The 10,564-nt window shown below is 42.7% G+C and overlaps 1 protein-coding gene across 1 annotated transcript in view; it reads left to right on the top strand.

Moving 5' to 3' along the window:
* LOC133220862 (bifunctional heparan sulfate N-deacetylase/N-sulfotransferase 4) overlaps positions 1–9,141 on the top strand; it is a 99,899-nt gene extending 90,758 nt beyond the window's left edge. The window contains exons 11-14 of the mRNA XM_061369265.1: positions 1,626–1,796; positions 3,851–3,960; positions 8,608–8,710; positions 8,872–9,141. Of these exons, the coding sequence (XP_061225249.1) occupies positions 1,626–1,796; positions 3,851–3,960; positions 8,608–8,710; positions 8,872–8,991 (504 nt within the window). The 3' untranslated portion in view covers positions 8,992–9,141. The remainder of the gene's footprint in view (positions 1–1,625; positions 1,797–3,850; positions 3,961–8,607; positions 8,711–8,871) is intronic.
* The last annotated feature ends 1,423 nt before the right edge of the window (positions 9,142–10,564 follow it).

The following is a 10,564-nucleotide window of genomic DNA, read 5'->3' on the forward strand; positions in this document are numbered from 1 at the left end:
TTAATTGTTGCTGCTCAGTAATGTTTATTCTGACTAAGGACTTTCTCAGTGTCATGCTCTGCCAGGGAGGAGGGGAAGTCAGAAGGAAGCAGAGACAGGACACCTGATCCAAACTAGCCAAAGGGTATTCCATACCACAGCACATCATGCCCAGTATATAAACTGGAGGCAGTTACCTGGAAGGGCTAAATCGCTGCTTGGGTTGGGCTGGGTATCGGTCAGCGGGTGGTGAGTGATTGTATTCTCTTCCCTTGTTATTTCTCTTATCATTATCATTATTGGTGGTAGCAGTAGCGATTTGTGTTATACCTTGGTTACTAAACTGTTCTTATCTCAACTCGTGGGAGTTACATTCTTTTGATTCTCCTCCCCATCCCTCTAGGAGGAGGGAGAGGAAAGAAGTGGGGGAGTGAGTGATCAGCTACACGGTTCTAAGTTACCGGCTGGGCTTAAACCACAACACCAAGCCTATGTCTTTGCATAAGAAAGTCTACTCTACTTAAAAAACATATTTGTAAAATATGGTGTAATCATACAGATAAAGGGCATATTGAAAGCAGAGTTAAAACAGACATGGATTGCTAATGTTGCAATCAGCAACAGAGAAGAACAGAGAACAACTCAGAAGGGCAGAGAAGAGATTCAGAGCAGCCCTGCGGAGAAGGACTTAGGGGTGCTAGTCGATGAGAAAATGAACATGAGCTTGCTTCAGTGTGCGCTTGCAGCCAAGAAAGCCAACCGTATCCTGGGCTGCATCAAAAGGAGTGTGACCAGCAGGTCGAAGGAGATCATCCTGCCCCTCTACTCTGCTCTCGTCAGGCCTCACTTGGAGTATTGTGTGCAGTTCTGGTGTCCTCAACATAAAAAGGACATGGATCTGTTGGAACAAGTCCAGAGGAGGGCCACGAGAATGGTCAGGGGACTGAAGCACCTCCCATATGAAGATAGGCTGAGAAAGTTGGGACTGTTCAGCCTGGAGAAGAGAAGGCTGCGTGGAGACCTCAAAGCAGCCTTCCAGTATCTGAAGGGGGCATATAGGGATGCTGGGGAGGGAATCTTCATTAGGGACTGTAGTGATAGAACAAGGGGCAATGGGTTCAAACTTAAACAGGGAAAGTTTACATTGGATATAAGGAGGAAATTCTTTCCTGTTAGGGTGGTGAGGCACTGAAATAGGTTGTCCAAGGAGTTTGTGAATGCTCCATCCCTGGCAGTGCTCAAGGCCAGGTTGGACGAGGCCTTGGGTGATACGGTTTAGAGCGAGGTGTCCCTATCCATGGCAGGGGGGTTGGAAGTGGATGATCTTAAGGTCCTTTCCAACCCTAACTATTCTATGATTCTACGATTCTATAAAATACACCATTTCTGATACTGGTGTTACGATTTCTGCAAGGAATAAAACATGGCCTAGGGCTGCAGTCTGCACCATTTTTAATAGCTCACTTGCACCTTTACAATTGTCAATGTGAGAGATGCAAAGCAGTAAAAAATTGTGTATATTTTGACAAAATTTGGCTTTTCAACTCCCCTCCCGCTGTGCCAGCACAGCCCTCCCAACAGATCTTGGGAGGCTTATGGCTTCATCGTTAGCATCTTTGTGATACCTGCCTAATATCTCCCATTAGCACCAGCGATCCCATGAGGACCCTGCTGCCTTGAAATTCAATTTTTATGAAGTCATTACATCCAGCCAGTGGGCGTCCTCAGAGATAAGGACCCTCCAGAAGAGATGCCTGACACCCGGCTGGTATGCTGTCCACATTGAACGATGGTTAACTCATTACCCTGCTTCACAGGTAATTTTCAACCTGTTGTTTAGCCAAGCTCATCAAAGTCCCAAAAAATGAGCACGACCTCATCAGTAGAGGAGCTGGGATATTTCCCACTGCGACTCTGAGCTGACAGGAAATGCAGTTCTAACACGACCAAGCTATTTGGCAGAAGTGTGTTGATTTTTCTGTTTTCTGGTGGAAAAGATGCAACGGGAAAATGTTATGAACTGTGGCCACATGGGCCTGTTGGGGGACTTTGGGGATTCCTTCCAGCATCAGCCAAGGTTGACAAGGCTTCTAGGTCCCAAGAAACAAGCAGATGCAGCGTGAGACCTTGTGGGAAGTTTTGACAAATTCATTTAGAAAATGGCAGGGCTTTAGAAATTTCATTCCACTTCCCACTCACTCCCTTTCATAAAAAATTCCCCATTTGTTATATCCTGATCTGGAATTAGTCTTTCTCAGTGTTAGAGCAGCAATACCTTCTTTTGCTTCCATCTTCCTTCAGATGTCTTACTGAACTGTCTTTCATAATCTTTCCCATGAAAAAAATATATGTAAACACATAGACCTAAAGAATATTCCCATTACTAAAAATACTGTTTACAGATATAAACCTAAAGCAAAATTTTAGTACTACAAAATATACACATGGGCACTCTTGACCCATGGATGTTGTCCATAGCTCAGTTCATAAGTCTACCTACTGTAAGAAGAAGTAAAAGGGTGCTTAGTGAGCAAGTATAATGAACAAGTATCTCCAGAGATTACCATATGTGGGACAGAATTTTGCTGAAAGGAGGTGGAACTGAGTGTTGCCTGTTTAGACATGGACCTGAAAATCCAGAAAGAAAATAGAAGCTTTGTCTTTTTGCAATCCTCCCTTTTCCTATTATACAGTCTCAGCTGTACTACAAAGAGGAGAAGCAGGCCAATCCCATTTCCAGGAGAAAGTACTTTCTTCTTTCATCCCTGGCCTTTCTACTCCTTCATAACAGGGAAGCAGTACTGTCAAGGCAGTATGGCCCTAGGAGCAAACAGGGTATGTCTCCTCATCTCCAGCACAGATCAACTTCTTCCTTTGAAGGAGAAGGGGCAGTTCTGATGAACTTGGAGCATGAAAAGGATGCCAAACATCCCACGCCCTGTTACCTGTGCTCCTTCTTTGCCCTCATCCTGCTTCTGTCCCTCTCATGAAGATTTCTCTCCTTCTCTTCCAATGAAGAGTGACTGCAGCCCTCTTATTAAACATTCAGGGGCACACTGACATCTTCCTTGTAACACTGGTAACCACTCATGTTTCATGGTTACAGTGATTAATTTTACAAGATGCACAACAAAATGCACTCATTCTCAATGAGATGCACAGAGAGAGAGAGCACTCATAGTGCTTACTAACGGGCCTCAGTAATGTGCATTCTCTTGGCATTTGCACTCAAAACCTTAATAATTCACAATAAGCCTTCAAAATAAATATAAACTACATCTGCCTGAAATAGTTATTAGTAATACTGCTTGGTACTCCATGACACTTTTGATACACTGTCTGAATATTTGCTTGCGGAAGTCAATGTACCTTTATGCCACACTCCTCTTTAATTAAAAACAAAACAAAAAAAAAAAGAAACTTTGCTAACAATTTTGCAAACCTGCATGGCTGAGAGGCTCGTGGCGAGTTTTAAATAAATTGCCACAATATCACTTTTGAACATGAAATTGAGTAGCTTCTGAACATTTTATTCTAAGATAAAGATATACATGAGCTTTCTGCTACTTACCTTCCATGACAGATTTCCTAAAGACACAATATAAATCTCAATCATAATTTTACATTCCTTCTTTATCTCTTTTTATCAGAATTTTCTGAGAGTCAACATTGGCTTGTGAGATTTAACTGTTGCATTTGAACAATGTGCACACAGAGTTATAAAGTGCTCACCTACACAAATTCAACAGAATGAAGTATATCTAAAAGGAAGCTCATCTGTAATAAAACTGTACAGAGTCACATGCTAATTTAATCCCATGATATTAGCCTCAGTCTTGGTTCTAAATAACTAGCATTTTTACCCCTACAGTTGCTTATTATTGATGGACAACAGCTAAGAAGTGACCCAGCTACTGTGATGGATGAAGTGCAGAAGTTTCTTGGAGTCTCTCCTCATTATAATTACTCTGAAGCTCTAACGTGAGTGTGTTCCTTTACTCTCTGCCTTATGGGATCATGCTGTACATCCCCACTTGATCATTAATTGCAATTAACAAATAAAAAAATCCATAACAACACTAATTTTGCAAAGCTTGAGGTTGTCTGTGTAACACCCCTCCAGTTTTTCCTTAACTTGCACATATATAACACATTACAGAATTGATGACTGCATACATTCCCACATGCAAACTCTACTTTGCACAACATCCAGAACAAATACCTACACAACCTGCTGTATCAGATGCAGGACGAACATACAGATTTACGTAAAAGCACATCTGCTAAGTTTGAGTGCCTGACCTGAGGCACCCAGTGCTTGTTTGCTATGGGTATCTGTTTTGCTTTCATCACTGGATCATTTAAAATGTACATTCTGCTGCAGTGAGCTGTGCACGTAAGAACTCAGCACACATTTGCACATCAGACTGTTGAACGTTATGCTAGTCTTCAGAACCTGAAGACCACCTAGGGTCAGGTGTGAAAAATTTGGCTTAAAGGTTGTTACCATATTCTTGTTGGAGTCTAGTGACAGACACTGGGTTAGAATTGCCCAGTATGAGAAGATTTGTCTGGTCATATAGTTTCTTGACAATTTCCTTTTAACATGGACTAAATATATAATTTCCTAATCCCATTTTCATATATGGAAAGCCCTTTGATTGACTTCCCACAGCCTTTGGTTCAGATCTAGCAAAGGCAGCTATGATGAGCCCTATCACATTTCTCACCCTCATTACCTGGAAGGTGAAGCTTTCCCCATGCAAGGGGAGTAATGGCCTGTGTGGTGCTCTGAGTCTTCTCAGTTCCCCACAGGAAGACAGTCTCTGCAGGGGTGGAAGGTGGGCTGAATTACTTTCTTGCTTCTTAAACTGGCAGAAAATTGTAAGTAGCTTTTGTACTGAGCCTCTACATAGGAGGAGCATCATCCCATTATGGCCCAAAGTGCTGGGCTCAGAGAGCCCTGGAACATCTATGTGCTGAGAAGCCTGGCACTGCAGTAGGGGGTTTTGCCAAGTCAGTGTGCAAGCAGAAAGCATGAGCCTGCATGTGGGGTGGGAAATAGCAAAGCCTGTACCTTACCTTCCCTGAAGGCTGGTACCAGGAAAAGTGAGGGGAAAAGGAGACCACAGGCTTTCCAGTAACCCCACACAGCCTCCTCTCACGATTGTTTAATGTTTCTTTCACCAAGAGGGTTCTGGTTTTTTATGCAACAGGTTTAAAGAGAGAGTTGAGTGCTTGCTGGTCTTTGGGCCTTAAGAATGTTGCTCTGCCAAAATCTTTTTCTAAAGGACAAATTTTAGATTTGACAATGTAATTTTTTAAGTCATTGTTTTCCAAAGCAGCTGAAATAGAGGAGGAATTTGAGTCCACAACTGAACTACTGATCTTTGAATAATTGCTGCCGCACATCTGCAGTGCCTTCCGCTTGGGTGTTTAAATACACACCCACATACATACATCTTCTTTTCTGTAACTAAATTAAAGCCAGCAGAGTCAGACACAAGGGATAAACTTCGGCCTCTTATTTGTTTGGACAGGAAAAATGGATTGTAAACACAACTATAAAATTATGCAATCACTTTTTAGAGGCACCAAGAATGCAAATGTGCTGTGGGAGCACACACTTCTGTACAGATTTAGGATTGAATTGAAAAATGCACTGAACAATGTAGCCACTTTATGGTAGGACTGTCAAAGTAAAAAAAGATTGCATAGGATTGCTCCTTGTCATTACTGCCTAATAACTGTACACCACAGATTTTTAAAGTTGTCACAAAGCAGCCTGAGGACCCAGACCTGCAAACACTAGGGAGCAACAAGTTCATCACCCTGAGTAATTATGCGAACATCTTATAGGAGAGTAAAATCAACCCAGGCAGAAGGAAAGTACTAATCAGAGCCAGTGGAAGAAGACAGCAGAGGGGAGACAAGGGGCTCAGGCATCTGGAGAGAATTGCACATTATGTCAGGTTAGCAAGAGCCACAGCTGAGATGGGCAACTAGGTCATTGCTTCTTACACATACTGCTAAAGAGGACCTAAATTCAGACTAGACACAAGGAAGACATTCTTTACAATGAGGGTGGTAAGACCCTGGCACAAGTTGCCCAGAGAGGTGGTAGGTGCCCCATCCCTGGAAGTGTTCAAGGTCAGGTTGGGTGGAGCTTCGAGCAACCTGGTCTCATGGAAGGTGTCCCTGGCTCACTGCAGCGAGGCTGGAGCAAGATGCCCTTTAAATGTCCCCTCTAATCCATCTGTGATTCTATGAATCCATGACCTGAGAGATTAGAGTAGTGAAAAGAAATGAGGAAAATCAACTAATGTTGCAAGGCTTTCACATGCAATGCCATCAGTAGATGTTAGGGTAACCCACAAAACGCTAGGAGAGGGAAACTAGTTGTCTGCATGAAGCTCCCACTATGGCACTGAAGAGATGTTTCCCAGCTCTCCCCCACCAAACTCATTTTCACAGGGAGTGACAGCTTAAAATTTTAAAGTGTCTGAACTTTATGAACAGAAACCTAGGACAAAATGCCTTTTCCTCTAGCCTGGCTCCTCACACCATGCTCTGGCCACGGAAGCAGCTCCACATCCACCAGCCTCGCAGAGGAGATTTCCCTCGTTTTCTCTCCTGTGAAGAACAGGAACGAAAGGAAAAGGCAGGATTAGAGGAGTGTGCTTAAGAAAATGTTTTCTCTTGGAGCACTGCAACATTTGTCAGAGGATAACAGAAGGATCCTCATGGTGGCATTATCTCTGCCCTCACAGGCACCCACCCTGCCTCTAGCATCAGGTATTGACTTCCCAAGAGGCGGGGTGAGCGTAAAGGTGTCCAGGTTCAGCCCTGCACCTCCCACAGCCTTGCTCTGTAAGGGATGAAAAGGTAACCAAGCCTGGAGGAGAGGCTTCTGCTCGCTGCTTTAAAGAGCTCACTTGTAACTTTAGCCTTAAAACTATCACTATTTTCAAATAAATACTTCCATTGTGCCCAATTACGGTTTGAGAGTTTCATAATGCCTGAATGCATTGACTGAATTCAGCCCTAGCTGTCTTACCCTCTTTTCCCCCACCCAAATCCGTTCAATATGTTTCTTCTGAGGCAGAAATATTGTTTGGTGCACAGTTTTGCAGTTTTCCTTTCCCAGCACACTATATTGCTGCTTCTTTTGGGAAATTAGTGCAAGCCAGCTCAAGTACTTTGCCATACAATGAGCAGATGGAAAAGGCCAAAGCAGAAATAAATTTATCATTGATATATCTATTTAATCAATGATTTATTTATTTTTAATCGATACAGCTACTAAAAGAATTTAGGAAACAAGGGTCAGGCCTGCCATAAAGAGTCGGGCAAGAAAATGTGCAGAAGGTTCACCCTTCTCCAGAAATCAGTTCACTTATGCATAGTGGCAAATTGCAGGTGCACCCATGTTGTATGGCTAGACCTAGGGCAACAAGGTAGTCTGTAACTCATAAACAACCTGTTCCAGCTGATTTTACTTCATCCTTTTCAAACATCTGCTGAATAGCAGAAATCCAAACCTTGCTAATGTTTTATGCATGCTGCAAGTCCTGCAGCAATAAATTCAGTACTTAAGGCTGCATGTTGTTCATTCCTTAGTGAGTATGTGCTTTAAAGCCTTAATCTAAAATTCCTGTATCTTTGAATTTTAGACATCCAAATCAAATTGCGTATTTCAGATATGACTGCTAAGACAGTGTTTATGCTCTAATGCCATCTTTGGAATGAAAATTACATTTAGATCTAATGATATGGAGCCACTAGCTTCTCAGGTGCAGTTAAATTACCAATCAAACCACAGTTCTTTCAGTAGACCTGAACACTGCTTACTTCACTCAAAAAACAACATAAAACCTGCCAGTATGATATTTCTTATCATGTGGTAGTCACACAATAATCACTTCTCTGTACAAGTAGACTTAGGGACTGAGCCCATGCCTGTTGAAGCCAGCAAATAGACGCTTGCCCTTTTTAGCCCCTCTCACCTTGACAGTGCTGACCAGTGACAGCATCAGATCCAGCTGAAAGATGGGCAGCTGTCCTTTAGCACAGCTGGTGGTGTCATGAGAATACAGCACATCTAATTCCAGAGAAAGAGATTATAAATTTTTTTTCAGCAAAAAGTTCTTTTCAAGTGTAAATTGATCAAAACATTACCATCCCACAGGGATACATGGAGCAGTTTGACACTAATAAAATCTCTGACCAAAACCAGACAACAAAATATGAGTCACAGTCTGGACTGGGGCTGTGTAAGATCCTTGAGACTGAGGCTCAGGACCTTGACTGGCATCCTCCAGATCAACACTTAAAACTTGTAATCTATGTGCTGAACAAGAAGAATAAAAACTAGCTAAACTAGCTAGTGTAGGTAAAGCACAATGTGAAAAACCTCTAACCTTGAGCCACTTCTAAAGAAAATTTGTGCAGAAAAAAAAATAAATTACTGGAGCTTTCACAAGACAGGAAAGCTGTTTCCCACTCTGTCCTCAGTATTTCCGTTATCTAAAGAGATGTGGACAGCAACATTTGTTGGCTAACACTGATGTCTTAGTAGCTGGAGGATTATTCTGTAGTGAGGTCTTTAAAAAATATAATCCTCTACAGGTTTGACCCTCAGAAAGGCTTTTGGTGCCAGTTACTGGAAGGGGGGAAAACAAAGTGCCTGGGAAAAAGCAAAGGTCGGAAATACCCACCAATGGACCAAGAGGTAAGGGCTTTCCAGAGATTCAAGTTAACATGTTTGGATATTGAGCTGTTTGATTCCAAAACTAGCCACACTGAGCCCCTTCCTGGGAGCAGTGCATAGCTCCTGGGTGGGTTTCCTTCCTTGACTGTTGTTTTTTTTTCTTTTTTCCCCATCCTCCTCAGTCTCGAGAATTTCTGTCGAGCTACTACAGAGACCACAACGTGGAGTTGTCCAAACTGTTGCACAGGCTGGGGCAACCCCTGCCCTCCTGGCTGAGACAAGAGCTGCAGAAGGTCAGGTAGCACACAAGGGCAAGGGACCGAAATATGGACGATTTTCTTCACCGTCAAACCCCTTGTTTCTCCAACTCACTTGTGATCATCAGTAGAGGACCTCATGAATAACACTCTTTCTATTAAAAAACCCAAAACCCACAGAAGAATAACACCCACCCCACCAGTGCTGACAGACACAAGCATCGACCCCTTTTGTCAGCTTCCAGGAAATAATAGAGAGCTACATGGCATTATTCTTTATCCAGACCAGGATTTGTGCATAGCTTAGTCCCTCTATACACCAGGAAGTACCAGAAACTGTGTGTAGGATGGATTGACTTCAGCGTACAAGACAAACTGCAGTCTGTCAGGACCTGAGCAAAGGATGGGAACATCTCCCACTGGACCATGAGGTTGGTCATCCACTGGGATTTTTCGTGTTTGCTTCTGCTGGGTTTAATCCGAACCCCACAGATTTTCCTGTCATTTTATAGGGGGATATTCAGCAGTTTGCAGTTGGGATTCCTAATGGTCCTGCCATGTCTAGTGTCAATGCACCATCATTGTTTTCTCTACAGCAAAAGGTGGGCTAAATTCTCACCTAACTTGCTTTCCTGGGATTCCATTAATAACTGATGACAGTCTGTGTTCTTTCTTCTGTTGATCTGGGGTTTTTTCCCCCTTTCACAAGGAGATATATCCCGATTTACTGGAGTTGTATGGGTGGTTGAGGTGCAAAGCAGTGAGGGGATGTCCTCCCAGATCTCAGTGAAATCCATTGCCTGCCTCTTGGACAGAGCTGCTTTGCCACCCAGAGGTTTTTCATCACACCTGTTGGCTTCCTACAGCAGATGTGACAAAGCTCCGAGATGTGAGGTCATATCAAATGTTTTGTTTCAATGCCAAGGGACTACTCAAAACACTCCAAAACCTTTTAAAGTCTAAGCAGGCCATGCAACCAGTGTACTGACAATAATCTAATACCAACAATCTTTTTTCTATCTGAAAAGCTGTGGGTTTGCTCTGAAGCTTTCAAAGTAAGCAATTAGGTTAGCCAGCTAGGGTCTCGGTCTGCAAGCTATTATAGAAAACAAACTTTAATGACCAAGGTGTATGTTAAGGTTTTGAAAAAACCTGCAGTGTGTTGAAGAACAAATGCCTTCTACAGACTTTAATGGAGTTGAAAGGACAGCATAGCCACTACATATATATCACATACATGACACATAAGTTTTATGTCTGCATATCTACCTACAGTATTTCTAGATCAGACATACGCTTATACATATCTGCTTTTTGTGCTGATGAAAGTGTGGTTTACCAGAAATACAGTATTAAGAACTGCACTTTTTTCCCAGATACGTGTGGGAAAGGTTGACAAGACTGGGCACAAACTTGCTGGGAAACTTAAGTCGAGGGAACAAATGCCATTTAGCCATTTTACCATTGTAACACTTTTTCTCAAGAACACCAAAGCTGTCAAAGCTTTGCTACACGTTCTTCATGCAGCACATGGAGGAGGGGCTGAGGTGCAACCAGCACCAAGAACATACACAAACATACTGGAAAGCCTCAAAGACAGTCTTAATGTTTCCTTTTA

This window comes from Neopsephotus bourkii, unplaced genomic scaffold, assembly GCF_033783945.1.
Source record: "Neopsephotus bourkii isolate Nb327-2 ecotype Australia unplaced genomic scaffold, CSIRO-AGI_Nbou_v1 NB_1488, whole genome shotgun sequence".
In the NCBI taxonomy this organism is placed as follows: Eukaryota; Metazoa; Chordata; class Aves; order Psittaciformes; family Psittacidae; genus Neopsephotus; species Neopsephotus bourkii.